Source organism: Tenrec ecaudatus, chromosome 1 (assembly GCF_050624435.1).
Source record: "Tenrec ecaudatus isolate mTenEca1 chromosome 1, mTenEca1.hap1, whole genome shotgun sequence".
In the NCBI taxonomy this organism is placed as follows: domain Eukaryota; kingdom Metazoa; phylum Chordata; class Mammalia; order Afrosoricida; family Tenrecidae; genus Tenrec; species Tenrec ecaudatus.
Genome location: NC_134530.1, coordinates 179,633,189 through 179,650,351, shown reverse-complemented (window position 1 = coordinate 179,650,351; position 17,163 = coordinate 179,633,189). Strand labels below are relative to the sequence as shown.

General features: G+C 52.1%; 1 protein-coding gene across 1 annotated transcript in view; it reads left to right on the top strand.

Annotated features, from left to right (window-relative positions):
- The first annotated feature begins 918 nt into the window (after window positions 1-918).
- Window positions 919-17,163, top strand: part of CD247 (CD247 molecule) — an 81,725-nt gene continuing 65,480 nt past the window's right edge. The window contains exon 1 of the mRNA XM_075540922.1: window positions 919-976. Coding sequence (XP_075397037.1) covers window positions 919-976 — 58 coding nt within the window. The remainder of the gene's footprint in view (window positions 977-17,163) is intronic.

Sequence of the window (17,163 nt, the reverse complement as noted above, 5' to 3'; positions counted from 1 at the left end):
GAGAGAACATTTGCAAACATACGTATCAGATGGAGGACAGAAGACGTATATCCAGAGTAAAGTAAGAGCACTTTCAACTTAGTGATAAGACACACGGCTCAAAATAAAAATGAGCAAAATACTTAAAGAAAAAAACTCCCAAGAGATCAGAAATGACCGGCCTACGAGTATATGAAGAGATGTGCCTTTTGGTTTACCGACATCTTTTATTTATGTATATTCTTCAGGCACAATATTTTCAAGTTTTCTTCATGTAAAGCTTATACTTTTTTATAATGCTAATTTCTAGGTACTTATCTTTTTAAAACCATTGTCCATTTTTCCAGTCTTGGCAACTAAACTCAAGTGTGTGAAATAGCAGGAGCCAAACTCAGACCCACTTCAGACCTGCAGCCTCAGCTCTCCTCCAGCTGTCGCTTCAAACGAAGAAGTCCAGGGGTGTTGAGCGACGTTCTCTGGCGGCTCAGCGAGCTGCTGGTTGTGATGGTACTAAACCTTGGTGGTCTGTCTCTGTCATGGCCCTGCCCCTGAATCCAGGTCGTTGAAGCGCTAACACATTGGCCTCCACTGGGCACCTGTGTTTGCCAAGGGACTGAGCTCACCCGGCCGCATAGAACTCAGAATAAAATTGGACAGGAATACAAAAGGAGGAAATAAAATGATTCTTAAATAAGAGAAAAAGTCAAATGGGCACATGCAGACACACACACACACACACACACAGCCCCAAACCCTCAAGCCTCCTTAGCTTCCTGCCTGTGAGCTGAGAGGGGGTGTGTAAGTTCCTGGGTCCTCTCGGCAGGTGCAAAGGCTCCATTGCCCTCCACTTCCTGAGGCGGCAGCAGCCGAGCAGAGGCAGCAGAGACTCGGTTTCTCTCCATCGTCCGTCTGTCGGGCCTGTCCTGGGGAAACGGCGAGATGCAGTGGAAGGCGCTTGTGACCGCCACCCTCCTGCAGGTGCAGCTCCCAGCGACAGGTAAGGCCTCTGGGCGCGGCAGATAGACGCTTGGAGAAAGTCCTGCATGGGTCTGTTTCAGGGGAGGTGGCGATGGAGGAGTCTGAGGAGCCTGTGTCTCCGGGGATCTCCTCCCTGCGCCCCCCACCCACCAAATCAAGGGTCAGCTGAGAGCCGAGGGGTCTGGATGGGTGCTGGTGTCGGCTCCATAACTGTTCTATGGGGTGTCGTTTGGAGCCAGCTGCTTGGACACACGCCCGCCCCGAGGATAGAGTTGTTCCCAGTGAGGAAAGAAAAGGCTGTGGAGAGGAGGCGATCAGGGGAAGGAAGCAGGAATGTAACTGAGGCAGATCCCGGTGGAGAAAAAGAGGGGGAGCGGCTACCTGCAGCTAGCGGGGATCACGCAAGGCCAGCCAGGCCTCATTTCGTGCTGCGACATCCTCGCGTCTCTGCCACCCCCACCCCCACCCCCGTCTCAGGCAGAGCTCTGCTGCGCCTGCTTCCTTGGCCAGCGTGGGCTCATGGACGTCGCCCTGACCGCTGGACCACCCTGGCTGGCCAGGGGCTGCATGTGGGGAGAGGAGGGACATGGCACACAGGGGAGACGCTGAGTCCACAGATGCCAAAAGGTCCCGTGGGTCCAGGGCTAGGCTCAACCCTGGTATGGCTGTCCCTGCCCATCCACACTTGAAGCCACAAGGCCAGGGAGTAGATGCCAGGACTTGACATGTTATGTACCCCCCGCCCCCTGAGTAACAACCAACTGAGAAGAGAGCTTGCTCCTCAGCTCCCTCCAGGTGATGGGCGTCCAAGGAGTCTTCCAGACTTCGAACCCCTGCCACGCGCTCTGGCTCAGATCCGGGCAAGGGAATGATTGGTGGGAGGACAGTCGGCTGTCTTGGGGGGTGGGGGCGAGCAGTAACATTGCAACTTCTTACAAGAAATGGGACACGCTGTGTCTGAATGTAAAGAACGAGGATGAGAGTCGCCCCCAGCAGCGTGGCTTCCTGCATTTCACAGCTCACCACAGACGGGTGGGGTTAGGGACAAGGCTGCTGTCACACAAAGGGGACTCGGCACTTCTGTTCCTGCGGGGAAATGTACACAGACACGCACGCATGCGCGCACACACACACACACACCCCGCCGGCACCGGGGGCTCTGAGGACCTGAGTAACTGCGGGGCCTTCTCGGAAGGCCTGGTGGGTATGAGTCATCCTCAGGGCGAGAGCCCCAGAGGGAGCCCAGGACAGGCCATCTCTGTATGCTGGTGACGAGGGCGTCCACAGGCCAGGGCAGCCTGATGGCCACAGAGTCCCACTCTGACTCTGAACTTGGCTACTCAGACTATCTCAGACTGCACACGGCAGACAATCCCGCCGTTTGGGGGCCTCACCCCTTTCTTCAGTGGCGCCCACCCAACACTCTGCCCGTTTTGGGCTTTGAGGCCCGGAGAGGGGCAAAGAAGAGGCTGCTCGCGTGGCGGCTGCCTGGGGTGGCAAACCACACCCTTGCCAGCTGGCCAGATGGAGGCCAAGCCCCATTTCCATGAGTGACAGACAGGAGACCGAAAGGAAAAATGTCAGTCGCTAGGGGATGGGTTCCCCACTTCTCTTCACGCCTGCTGTGCTTCGTTTTGCTGGGATTGAAATCCCAGCTGTTTTTAGATCAGGTTTCTGGACAAAAGGTTTTCACATTTTCCTGGCCCGGAAACCAGTTTCAAAGACAGCTTGGCAAGACCTAGTGAGGCTTTCACAGCCGAGGACCGCAAATGACACCCATATTGCCAGAGACGACACCTCGACAATGTCCCCCGCGCCCCCCCCCCAGGAAAGGCTGCAGGAAGGATTTGAGTGGAGGCCTTCTCTGGTTTCTCTCACAGTTGGGCTCTTGTTCCCCCAAGTCTTTGAAAGCACCTACTTTGTGGCTAAGACGTGTTCATTTGCGTTGTAAGAGAACAGTTCAGATCTCTAGGATTACAACAGATAATTCAATGTCGCTAAGGGTGACTCCCTGGGTGAGAGGCCATCTCGGCCAGGGTCTGACTGGGAGGGACTGACAGAGATGGCATGCCCCATGGCCTGGGCACACTGCTGTCTCGGAGACCTCGGCGCCTCCAAGAAATTGCCCAGCGCGCCTGGTGGGCTCTGTGCTTCCTCGGGGAGACGCGGCCCAACACAAAGCCTGGGCAACGCAGACAGAACCGAAGCCTGGTGTGGTGAGGACCTCTGCTTGTCCGAGGCCCTGGATGTGGTTGGAAGAGTCAGGCCAAGCTCTCTTGCAGGCAATGCGGGCGCTGCCACTTCCTAGCAGCGCAAGCTTGGGCAAGTCCCTGAACCTCTCTAGGCCTCGACTTTCTCACCGTCAGAGCCAGCCTAAGGACACCTCCCTTGCAGAGGTAGCAAGATGAAACGCGACTGTGAAAGCACCTGCCAGCCAGGCCTGTCAGGTGCCATCAAAACAACTGGGCCCGGTAGAAACCGTGTATGTCAGAGCAGAGCCGCCCCAGGGCTTCCTGGATCCACAGGAGCAGACGGCCGCGTCTTCTCTCTCCCGAGTCGACCGTGAGTTCAAAGCTCCGGTCTTTCGTGAGCAGCCAAGCCCTCAGCCATGGCGCCACCACAGCTGCTTAGCTGCATGGCAGACAGACAGAGGGAAGCTGTATGAATGATTACTTATTACTACTTCCTGGTCTGCGTTCTTCGACTCAGTGCCTGGGAAGCCCCTGGCCATGGGAGCACGTGGTTCCCAGGGCTCATTGTGGCCCCGCAGCAGTGAGCACCTTCTCCACGACCCGTACCCAGATCAGCCCCCTTGGGTTGTGGAACCCACCCCTCACAGCACAGGAACATAGCGGTGACGACTGCGGTGGCCAGCCGGTCACTGACGGGGTCCAAGCTGGCCATCACAGTGACCCTGGTGACTTCGTGCCGATAGCGTTTCTGCTGGGGAGCGTTTCCCCAAAGCAAAAGCATCGGTCAGTTCAGGGGAGGCAATTGGACAAAAGCCGCCCAGTTGTGCCGGTCAGGGTGGCCACTCAGAGTTTGAGGTGGGTGCCCTGTGGGTCAGAATCTACTGGAAGGTCACTGGGTATCTAAAGCAAACGTCTTGCGCATCTAATATTGGAGAAAACTTAGGGAAGCGTTTACAAGAAGTCAAGTCGGTCAAGGTTTGCTCGGGAGCAAGCTCGCCACTGGTGTGTTTCCACACCGTTCCCCCGGCTTTCTCATCTCGGCAAGAAACTTGCTTTCTCTCCCAGCCCGCCTCTCACACTTGCCGGACACAACTGCTCTTGCTACAAAACACCCCCCAGGAACCTTCCTGAAAGCTCTTACCTGAGTGCATTGATTTTTTAAATTTCTTTTCTTTTTGTTTCTGTTCCTCCTTTCTTTCAAAAATCAGATTTCATCATTTTTATCATCTTAAGATTTAATATGTGCTTTTCCGTTGAAGAGTCGCCCAGCACAGAGACTCGTGGTTAAAGGCCCTCTCACCACTAGGAGACTGTGCTGGGAGAGACTTGCTTGAACCCACTTTGGGAATCGTTTCTTCTCCATGTTGTTGTTTCGCAGGTAGCAACCCTCTTGGCAGCCGAATGAACCGCTGCGCTAGCCCATGTCTTACTTACTCCCTGTCCACTGTTAGCCCAGCACTGCAGCCCTGGCCGCCCAGTGGTCACACGCTGGACTGCGATCAGCAAGGTTCACAGTTTGAAACCACCAGCCACCCCACTAGAGAAAGGTGGGGCTTTCTACTCCTGTAAACAGCTACAGTTGCAGAAGCTTCCAGGGCCTATAGGGTCTCTGAGTCAGCAAGGACTGTGGGGCATAAGCACCACAAATGGGTCAAGACGTTTCTTGGCTTTGCTTGGGCCGTGGCTCGTTCTTCTGAACACTAAGTGTGGGCAGAGTTGGGAGCCTGCGTGGCATGCGGGGTTTGAGTTCTACTACTAACCTCAAGGTTGGCGTCTTAAGCCCACCCTGAGCCAGTGCACTGCTTCTGTAAAGGTGGCAGCCAGAACCCCTCCCGGGGGACTTCAACTCCAGTGCCCCTGCGTTGCAATCACCTCCGTGGGGCTGGATAGTGGATGTGATCGGTTTGAACACTCAGTGCATTAGGCTGAACAGTAAAGGCAGCGATGTGAGCTGTCCGGGGAGTTGAAGCAGTCCCTGCTGTCACTGCACGCTTCCCCGATGGCCCACACGCCTGCATCTCGTCCACAGTGACTCCAACAACATGGGATGTCTCCACATGATGACATTAATGCGAGTGGTGGATTTGGGGCATTCTTGGGTTCGCTTTATTTTGGATCTTTCCTCAAGTACCAGAAGCCTTCACATTAGACAATGTACGTGGAAAACAAGTGACTACAGGGCAGACGGAAGGGCCATTTGAATCATTCTTAGCGTGCGCGAGGACGCTTTCAGAGAACATCCTGCTGCCCCGTTAGGTTTTCTAGCTGGATCTTGTGCAATGGCTGATGTGTTGTTACCGTGGACAGACAAACACGGCAACTTCATGATTCTACTAACATTATAGCTCAAAAATAACAAAGAACCTCCTTTCTCTGACTTGGTTTTGACGGTAGGGACAAGTAGCAAACAGACGAGTCTATCACAACTGGCGGTTGTGGTTCCAGAGCCTGAGTGCCTGATAGCTTCTAAATACGGGAGGAAAAAGGCAAGCAATCCAACACTTAGGGTCTGGTTTGCTCCTAAATAAATGCCCTACTTGGCTATCTGTTTTTCCCTCATAGTTTATATATTTTAGCAAAAATATCATGGAATATAATGGAAGAAAGCTAATTTTAAAATCTATCTGTGATCTTACCACGCAGACTGTTAACTCTCTCACGTTCACTTCTTTTTTATTCCATCCCAATGTTTTTGCAGGTGCATATGTATTTTTATATGATCACAACCATAAAAATGTGTTTGCCATGCTCCCTTTCCCATTTTATTATATGCCCCCCCCGGGGGCCTAGCGCATACAAGTGTGTTTATTGCTGTGTAAACTTTCATAGAGTATAAACCCCCAAACCCTCTGCCGTCTAGTGGATTCTGACTCACAGAGACTCTCCCTACACGCCACGTTCTCCACTCGTCCTTCCTCTTGGACATTCTGGCTATTTTCTGATTTTAGTCATGAGAGTGAATCCTACAGATGAATTTTCACACATCTAGTTTTTTTCAATTTTCTTCTGAATTACTTCCTCGACTTGTTTCTCCAGGGTTGGCAATTTGAAGAACAGTATTTCATAGACTATTCCAGATGGCTGTTGAAAACAATCTCCTTAAGGAAAGGAGGTGAACCCCACCCCCACCCCCAAACTCCCTGTGATGATCCACAAGTGTTCTTGTCTTCTCTGGGGCAGCCAACGCGGTAGCCAGTATGCCGTTCTCCTTCATTGCTTCCTTCTGCCTCTGCACAACGGGGGCAGTGATGCCTGCCTCACGCAGGTGGGTGTGGATTAGAAAGACTATTCAGGATGCGGATACACATCTCGAGAAACCATAGCCCTGACCAGTGTACACCTCCGTTTCCCAATCTGCAAAGCGGCTAAAACATCGCCTTTCCAATAGGATAAAGTAGAAGCAAACAATAAGATTGTTTAATATTGCCGTCCATTGAGTTGATTCTGATCACCATGACCCCATGTCAGAGTAGGGCTTCATGGGGTCTTTAGGGGCTGGCTTGTTGAAAATACATTACCATGACTTGTGCCCACAGACCTCTGGGGGGACTCAGATGCCCAGCGTTGCAGTTAGCAGTTGAGTGTGTTAATTCTTTGCATTGCCCAGAAACTGCAACGTAGAAACATTGGTACGAAATCCATTTCCCCTGCTACTGCCTCTAAATTGCAGTGTGAACTTGAGCAAGATTTTTCTCCCTGGAGTTTAGTTTACTCATCTGTAAAATGTGAGCGGGTTGGACACCCTTTCCAGCTACCAGATGAATTGTGTATGGTCTTGAAGTTGTTAAAACCCTTTCGTTATCTAGTATCCTGGTCCCATCACTCCCCAGGGAACTGGCTCAAAGAACTAGGAACCTAAACTTCATTCCTCTCTGAAACTCCAAACACACAGGTGTGTTTTTTGTTTTCAATCGCAATATTTTTAACTCTGTAACCGAGCCTTTGTTGTGAAAAGCCACACAGGGGCTGGCCTGTCCACGATGCTCGCGCCCCGGCTGCAGATTTATTGTCCCGCACCGGAAGCTGTTCTGTTGCAAAGGTGGACCATTAGGCACCGCCACTGCCCACCTTGCTCGCCTGTTATTATTTGTGCTACTCGGCAACTCATTTTCAGGCCCTGGGGCAAAAAGTAAACAAAAAAAATTAAAACCAAGACCAATAGGGTCCTTGCCCAGCCTACCCCGCCTCTCTCTTCACCGGGCCGGTCATCACTTTATGTGGACCAAGTGCCCCCTCAGGTCTCCACTCATCTGAAAGGTGGGCAGTGGTTTTGTTAGCCATTTTGTGGATAGCGGACAGACGAGATAAATGTGCTGCTTCGTGCCTGTCGCTGTGCTCGCCCCCATAGCGTGGCTGTTGTATCAGTCCACGCCATTGACACGCATTCATAACCACCCCACAGGGCTCAGTGCAACTGCCCCCGGGGGTTCCCAAGACGGTAACCCTTAATGGGAGAAGAAATCCTCATTGTTCTCCCAAGGAGCAGCTGGTGGCTTTGAACTGGTGACCTTTGGTTAGCAGCCCAGAGCATAACCCACGACCCCCAGAGCTCCTGAGTTGTAGTGTGCTATTGGGGGCTCCCCTGTTTCCATGGGTCCTCTCTCTACCAGTATGCTGTCGTTTGCCAGAGCCAAGGTCTGGAGGTTCTCACGTCTAAGGGGCCCCCTGGCAGGAATCTCTTTTTAGAAATGTGACGCAGAGCTGGGCCATTTGCAGACCCCAGCCGCTCACCCAGTTTGACGGCCCCTCGGGCGCGTCCTCTCAAATGCTCTCGGCAGCCTCTCTACAGGGCCTTGCTCCCATATGCCTGCTGTGTGAATGCTGAAGCCGTCTCCGAGGCATTCATTCCCCTTAGCAAGCAAGTACTGCGGTGCTCCACTCCGTGTTCAAAGAGATGATTATTTGTTTATTGAAGATCCTCTCCTAATATACATGTTTCTGCTGAGTGTGAATCCTTGGCTGTTCAGAGAGCTCGTGCTTTCCTCTAACAGATTGCCATCGTTCAGAACTCACATTTCCCTCAAGGCAAAGCAAAGCGCCATCAAAAACCCGATGCTTGGGACAGACACATGAAGCCTTTAAAACCAAGCCCATGCCACTGCCACTGCCACTGCCATGGCCACGATTCTGACGCACAGCGACCCTGTAGGCTGGCAAGGAACTGCCCCGAGGGGTGCCGAGGCTGTGCTCTTTCTGGGGGCTGACTGCCACGTGGTTCTCCCATGGAGACATTGCTGGTTTCAAACCTCTGACCTTCCTGTTAGCAGTCCGTCCCTTTAGTCACCATGCTAACAGGACTCCCAGAGAGCGCAGTGGTTATGCATTGGGCTGCAATTCAAATGTTTGGCAGTCCAAAACCACCAGTGTGCTGAGGGAGAAAGGCTGGGCTTTCTACTCCCGTCCACAGTTCCAGGCTCAGAAAGCCACAGTGAGTCGCTATGATCAGGGTTGACTGTGACTTTGGGTTTGGGGAAGAGGACTCCAGGATTTAAGGGCTGAATGCCTGTGACTGTTGGGTGTGGCCACCCCCGGATTTGACCAGGAGGAGGTTCTGGAGCGTTAGCTGGATATTGACAAGAGCAAGACGCAGTAGGGAAGTACATTAACACCACCAATTCGCATTCACTAGTGGCCAGCCAGTCGTTTCCACGTGCGTCACCCATGGACGTCCGTGTGCATCAGAGTACGACTATGCCCCACCATCTGCAAAGGCTGATTTTTCAGAAACTGATCACCAGATCTTTCTTCCGAGGCACCTCTTCATGGACTCGAACTTCTAACCTTTGGTTACCAAACCTGAGTGTTAAATGCTTGTACCGCGCAGGGAGTTCATCTAGCATTTAGAATTAAGTCCCCTCCTGCCCCGCCACCCTTAATTGCTGTGGCCACTAAAAAGTCAGCTGTCTTCCCCTTTGTCACCACTCCCCCAGCGTGCAGCCTCGGCCGGCTAGCTCATTACATGGTCACCTGCTCTGCGTTAGAGCTGCTCTGTCCTCCTCCAGGTGGCTGGTGATGATGGGGAAGCCGCATCACAAGGGAACAACAGACAAAAACAAACACCTGGCAGGCAGGGGAGTGCTTGCCCTCTGTTACTACAGAAGCCGCCTGCTCCAGGCGGAGGGTGGCAGAGCCAGGTGACACCATCATGGGGACGGTGTGAAGCTGAGCCCTGTGGTCTGGCCTATCACTGCAGTGGGGGTACTGGTGAATGTGTGTACTGGTGTTGGGTCTGCATGCTCAGGTTGGGGGGCAGGGTCTGGATCTGGTGCGCATGTGCTGGTGTGTGCTGCTGGAAGTTTGTGTGTGCCTTCTGGTGTGTGTTTGAGCCTGTGCATGCAAGTACATGTGTGTGAGTGTGTGGTGCATTCACCACTCCTCTGTGTGCTGGCGGAGGCATGTTTGTCACTGCGGGCATGTGCTTTTCTGTGCACCGAGGAGTGGTCTGGGTCTGCGGTGGGTGCATGGAAGAGGAAGTTGGTGGTGTCCGGATGGCCCCGTAGAAGGAAGGGAAAATGCTGCCTGGGCTCAGAGCTGCCAAGTGAGCATGAGGTGGAGGTGCCACAGGGCATGGCCCAGAGACTCGGGGAGGAGAGCGACAGGAACAAGGTGTCCAACTGGTTTCTCTGGGGCCATAGGAGGTGGAGGCTTCCCTGTTGATGGGCCAGCTTCCCTTCAAATTGCTCCAGTCTCCTAAGGAAGCCTACTGCTGGAGCCCCTCCTCAGAGCCTCCCTTCCACCCAGTTTGCTCTACTTAAAATGCTGGCTGTGCCCCCACCCCCATTTACAGAAGCCCTGCCCATCCCTGGAGTTCAAGCCTTCATGTGTGGGGATCTCTAAGGCCCCAGACCCCACCACTGAAATAATCACCAGCATTAGCATGGACTTCAAAGAATTGTTCTCACATCTCAAGGCTGAAGACCCAACACAAATAGCTCCCCATAGAGCATCACTGTGGGGACCCCATACATAAAAAGTCCTGTGAACACTTACCTATCGGCAGAAAACCCTACCAAGTCCCCAAGTCCTCACCAGCTTTCCTCATGATAGTCATCTGACATCGTTACATTCTATGTCTTTCCCTTTTCTGCAGTTCAGGAAAGTGGTGGTTGGTGACTGTGTTAGTCTGGGTACTTTAGAGAAACAAATCCACAGAAAATCATGTATAAGAGAGAGTTTTATAGAAAGGGTAAGTGCACATCAAGAAAACATCCCAACTCAGTGCTGCCCAAGCCCACAAGTCCAACATTAACCCATTAACCCCATATGTCTGACACCAATCCACAAAATCCTCCTCCATCTCACAAAACACACACTATAATGAACGTGTAAGCATCTCAGTGCTGGCAGGGGTCTCCACACAACTGCTCCAGCACCCAGGGCTGCATCAGGGTAGGTCCATGCAACTTCTCCTTGGGGATGTCTTACAGGAAGTGAGCCTTGCCAGCTGAAGCAGGGAACTGGCTAAGGTAGCTGCACCCTGGTCTGACCATCACAAAGCAAGAGACCCGAGAACTAGAAAGACGAGGTTCACCAAGCCATTTATCTCTCCACCCTTCAATTAACCCCACATGTGTTTATTGGCCAGGTTGGCAAAACAAACTTTATATCAGTGACCTAATGGGGTTATTATTAAAGAGTTGAGATGACCATGCCGAGAGTTACATTTCATATCTGATTATTCAAGCCATCAGATCGGTTACTGGGAGAACAGCAGTTGTTTACCAAGCACCTTTCATAAGCCCTGAGTCAAACAAACAACCCTGCACTTGACTGGCCCAACCAGCCCATTGAGTCAGACAGTGTTCTATGGATACACATTGAGTGTTTGAGAACCAGTAAGAAAAAGAAAGCATCCTGGCCCAATGACCCCTGTTCTCGGGCTTAGCTGAAGTCTTAATTTGCCTACAGGCTGGCTTCTTCGTGGTCTAGTCTAATTGTCACCATTTTGTGGGCCTGGCCTAATTTCTGTGCCGAGTTTAGCGGTAACAGAGGTCGCATGAGGACTGTTGGCTCGGCTAGAGAGCTTTAGAAAGGCCCCTTTCGTATCCTCAGAATAGAGAAAAATCTTTTGTCTGTCCCCCCTGCTTAACTATCAACGCTTCAAAACACAAACCTATATAAAATACACAAATGCTTTCTGGGCAAAATGAATCTTTTCCGTTTTCTGTGGATTTCAGCGGGAACAATAAAGATTGAGCTACAAAAGGCTGGCAAAGAGGATTATGCGCTTTCTTTCTGCTCAGCGTAGAAGGCTTCAAAGATCAGCTCAGAAAGTTAGATAATTGTATCCAGTGCTGCTCCCCCATCCATCTGCCTGCTGACCTGCCCTGTGAAGTCCTCTGTAGAAACACGACCAATGCTCACCTGGCCAGGACCAGCACGGTCTCGTTAAAGGCCCCTCCATAACTCCACGTTGGTTTTTGCCGCTGTGAAAATCTTTCCATTCGGCCAAGCACCTCCTCGGGGAATAGCCCTTTGGGGATGGAGTGTGATTCTCATTGTCAAAGCTTTGTAATCTCATCTTGGAAACCAGAAATAGTTTGTGAATAGATTCATAATCACAAGTTCTTGCCACCCAAAGGAGCCAGTGGGTGGGACATGGAAGGAAGGATTTAGAGAGCAGGTTTTGATCTTCGGGGCAATTGCTTGATGCCCTCGATTTGAAAAACACACTCGTTCGTTAGCTACTGGCAATGATTCTAAAGAACAAAGTCTCACTCTTGCTGCTGGTCTAGTTCCTGGTTTGGTTTTAAACCATCGTTTCCTCGGAGAAATTCCTGGCCACCATGTTGAATACCAGACGATGGAACCTATGAACTAAGGAATAAGAAGAGGATTTGGCTAGTTCGATTTTTGTTTTTTAATTTGACGCTAAACACTTCAGCAACCATCAAGAAAAATTAACTACCTCCCCAATTGGCCAATTATCTAAAACTCGGTGCAGAATGATCCTGATTGAAGAACTTGGTGGTAGGCGGCTGGGCCTTGCGCTGCTGAGGGAAGAGGCCGGGGGTGGGGGGTGGGGGGTGGGGGGCAAGCTTGGTCTGCTCGTCCCGTGCAGACCCTTCCAGGGGGGCTTCTGCTCTCCTCCACGTGTGACCTGTCATCACCGTTCTCCCGCCATCCCTACACCTTCTTTCTTTTTATAATCATTTTATTAGGGGTTCCTACAACTCTTATCACAATCCATACACACATCAATTGTGTAAAGCACATTTGTACATTCATTGCCCTCATCATTCTCAAAACATTTGCTCTTCACTTAAGGCCCTGGCATCAGCTCCTCATTTTTACCGCCTCCCTCATGAACCTTTGACAATTTATAAATTACATCCCTACTCTTTCTTCCCAGGCGATTAAACTAATGACAATAATCCTCTTCCTAGGCAATAGCCTAAAAGTCGCACTTATAGGATTTTGAAGGATGCCAATGTAAAATGACGAAATGCAAAACAGTAATGAAGTCCCCCTCGTTATGTTCGATATTCAAAGTGATGCCACTCTTGTTTGCATTGACCTCCATGAGAAGGTATGCAGTCTGAATTTTGCAGTCTTTCAGGAACGCCTTTTTCACACAGAGCATACTGCTCAGTAATCAGAGGCGGCCTGTGGCTCTGTCATCATTAGGCTGCAGTGAGGGAGCTGAGGGTGGGAAGGGGCGGCAGGGGCTCTGCCGATGAATTCATCTTCAGTGACCAGAATAGAAGAATGTGCCTTTCTAGGAAGATCTCTCTGAGCAGAGCTGGCTCAATATGTCAGAAGCATGGGATATGTGGGCTAGAACGGATCATTGTATTGACATTAACCAGAAAACCAAACTCACCGCTGCCGCTTCGAGAGCAGCACGGCCCCTGTGGGTTTCTGAAACTGTAACTGGGACCCTTTCATACAGTTTCTCATGCTGTGGTGACCCCCAGCCATAACATTATTTCCATTGCTACTTCATAACTATAATTTTGCTACTGTTACGAATCGGGCAACCCCTGTGAAAGGGTCATTGGATCCCCCCCCCCAAAGGGGTCGCGACCCACAGGCTGAGAACTCCTGCTAACTCTTTACTGGAGTAGAAAGCCTCGTCTTTCTCCCAAGAAGCTTCTAGTGGTTTCAAACTGCTGGCCTTGCGGTTTGCAGCCCAGCCTGGCACCCACTTCACCACCAGGGATCCCTGTTCTTGTTGCTAGGAGCTGCCACGTCGCCCCGTGTGACCGAGTAGAACTGCTCACAGAGGTTTCATTACGGAACCCAATGGCCACGGTTTGGCTTCCTCCGAACTGCGAGGTAGGCTAAAACTGCCAGCCGCTCAGTTAGCAGCGGAAGATCCCACCCTTGCACCACCAGGACTCTTGAGAGAGGATTCCAGACTCCTCGAAGTCCCACTTCAGACCTTACCAAAGAGAAGTGGCAGCCCAAGAGGCTAAGAATTCAACCAACGATCATGTGAGAGCAAGTGGCCGAGTCGGCCCTCGGACCAGGACTTCTGATCTGTCCGCTAACCATCTGTTACCTGAGCCACCAGGCTGCCGTGCTGGAAGTGCCCTCCTGAGCAGGCCGCTTGGTCTCAGGGGTGAGCACAAGGCACCACACTGGGGCGGCAGCCACCGCATGACAGGTGGCCGGCCTGTGCTAGCTCAGCTTGCCCACCCGCAGGGCCTGGTAACAGAGGCCCTCCACCTCCACACGCAGCCAAAGGCCTCCAGCTGCGTCTGGCAGTGGCAACAGGCCCTGGGCCACCCCTCCAGGAAAAACTCGCTGCCTTCAAGTCGATTCCGACACATAACAACCCCGTGGGACAGGGCAGAGCTGCCCCTGCGGGGTTCTGAGACTAACTCTTGACAGGAGGAAAAGGCCCCATCGTTCTCCCAAGGAGAGGCTGGTGGTTTCGAACTGCTGGCCTTGAGGTTAACAACCAGACACATAACCCACTAGGATGCCAGGGCTGCACTGAGGCTATCCCCCGGGCACTGCCAAGGAGCCTCCTGCTCCCTCCCCTCAGCTTTTACAGACCAAGGTGCCACTGTGCCGAGATTGCCCTCAGGGCTTCAGTCCCCGGCCTGCCCACCCACGGGCCCCGTCCTGCAGCTCCCACGAGAAGGCCAGGCCACAGTTCCACCGCAGTGCTCTCAGGAACAAGGCGGGAAAGTAGATGTTGTGGTCCCTGTTGCTAGGGCCACCAAGGCAGCCTCTGACTCATGGGGCCCTACGTGTGATGGAGGAGAACTGCCCATCTGCTTTCGGGATGGAAGCAGACCTTACCTCCCACACAGTTGCTATGTGCGTTTAAACTGCCAACCTTGCCCTAGCACTGTGCCACCGAGTCTCCCCAGGCAGGCGGGCAGGCACAGAGACAGAAGTGGGGGCAGGGGCGGGAAGGACGAGAGGGAAAAAGGACATACCAGCACCAGTGGCCAGCGAGTCACCCGAGACTCGTGGTGACCCAGTGTCTGTCAGAGGAAAACGGTCCCATAGGTTTTCAATCATTGGTTTTTACTTTGGGGAGCGGATCACCAGGCCTTGCTCCCAAGTTCTGCCTGGGTGGATGCAACCCCGTAACTGCCCACTTGGTCACTGAGCACATCCACCATTTGCACCACTGCAGACTCTCTCTTCCCCTTCTCTCTCTCTTTCTCTCTCTCTCTCTTTCTCTCTCTTTCTTCTTCTTCCTTCTCTCTCCCTCTCTCTCACCCTTCCCCTTCTCTCTCTCTTTCTTCTTCTCCTTTCTTCTTCTTCCTTCTCTCTCTCTCTCTCTCTCTCTCTCTCTCTCTCTCTCTCTCTCTCTCTCTCTCTCTCTCTCTCTCTCTCTCTCACACACACACACACACACAAATATAACCAGAGGGCTTTGTGTGCATTTATTTGAACCTCTGTTCAATAAAGTGCTAAGAAGTGAACAAATGACTCAGCCACCTTGTATTATTACTGTATCCAGGCGTGGCAGTCTTCAGACTTGATTACTCCTCCCTCCTAAGGCTGTGTTAAGAAAACACCAGCCACCTAAGGGAAACTTCCCTCACTTGATGAGGCCCTTGGAAAGTCTGATGCAAAAGAAACTGACAATAACACCTAAAATATACTTGGGGCAGCGTTATTTGAAGGGAAATGGTGCAGATTCGTGAAGTGTGTGAGGACTCTGGTTATTTCCACGAGTGTGGACTTTGTTGGATTTGTATGCGCTGTGCACCGGCATTCTCCTTCCCGAGAGGCCTGTCAGGGATTCCCATCAGCTGTTGGACAGTGGGTGGACTATATATGGTTCCAGCGCTAGTTCTTGGAAGAAGTCTTTTTAAGGACTTCTATCAAGCTGGTTCTACTTGAGACTGTCCTGCCCCCCACTGTGCCCTGGCATCCCCTGGCTGCCAGGCTTCTCTGCTGACACTCTCTAAGGTCTTGGAGACTGTAAGGACAGTGGCCCAAACATACACCCCTTGAGCCAAACCTCCCTAAGGGGCCATCACACAGTTGCTGGGGAGCCGATGGCAACTCCTGGCGAGCAACTCCGCGCATCAGAGCGGAACTGGGCTCCACAGAGTTTGTAAGGGCTGGTCTTTGAGAAGTGGATCTCCAGGCCTTTCTTCTGTGGCGCCTCTGGGGGGACTGGGTCCTCCGGTCTTTGGGCTAGCAGACCGGCGCGTTAGCCATTTTGTATCCCCCGGGGACTGCTGACGGGCTTCTGAAAAGTCAGCCTTCGGAGGTCTTACAAGTAAGCACATGCAGGATTTCCACTCGCACAGCTGGATGACCTCACGTAACTGGTTGGAACTCTTAGGAACGGTCTTGGCCAATGTTGCAGGAGCTAGTGGATACCCGGCCTTGCCCCTCTGGTGAGGTAACTCGGAGGGACCTGCCCTATGTTGTTTCCCAGATTGCACCTGGCTGGGTAAGCGCCTGCTGTCAGCAGAACTAGCTTGATTACGCTCCCTTCATTGCTTCCCTTCCCTGTGTCACCCCCCCCCCACCACACACACACACACACACACACACACACACACACACACACACACACACACATACTCCCATCTGCCAATAGCTTCTGAGATCAACTCCCACACCAACCCCCTGCACTTGAATCGCAGTCTCAGAGTCTGCTTCTGGGAGCGCCCAGACACGGACGCCGGTCAAGATGGCACCTCAGATGCACAGAGAGAAGGTGGGGTGGGGGTGGGTACTTTCCTAGCACCGCGGAGCCAGTTCCTTGCACAGAGTGATCCGAGTCAACGTCCGAACATTAACCCCAACACAAGAATGCACGTGGCAACTTTCCCTGAGTCCGGCCGGCCAGGCTGTTTCTGGGATGATGCTGCTGCCTTGTTTTGCCCACTGCTTCCCCAGCCCGTGGTGTGGGGGTGAAGGTGTGCCCAGACATGCACACACAGCCATGGAGCTGAAGCCAACTCACAGCGGCCCGATGGGGCAGGGAAGAACTGACCTGGGGGTGTCTGAGACAGTCTCTCCTTTTGCGTGTGTCTGTGTGACTAAAGGCATATTTTTAAATTCATAAATAATTTTATTGGGGGCTCTTACAGCTCTTATAACAATCCATACATCGATTGTATCAAACTCATTTGTACATATGTTGCCATCATCATTTTCAAACCATTTTCTTCTGCTTGAGCCCTTGGTATTAATTCCTCTTTTTTCCCTCCTTCCCCCACCCTCTCACTCCTTTTTCCCTCCCTCTCCCACCGTCTCACCCTTATGGACCCCTAATAAATTATAAATTATTATTATCTTCATACCTTACACCGTCCACTGTCTCCCTTCACCCACGTTTCTGTTGTTCGTAGCCCTGGAAGGTTGGTTTTACATCAATCATTGTAGATGGTCCCCCACTGTTCCTGGGGGCTGTATCTGTCCTGGATTCCGTGTGTTGAGAGCTCTTATCTGCACCAGTGTACAAGCTGTGGTCTAGCTGGATTTGTAAGGTAGAACTGGCCTCATGATGGTGGTGGTAGGAAGCATTCAGGAATTAGAGGAATGTGTGTGTTTCTTTGGTGCTATGCTGCACCCTGGCTGACTC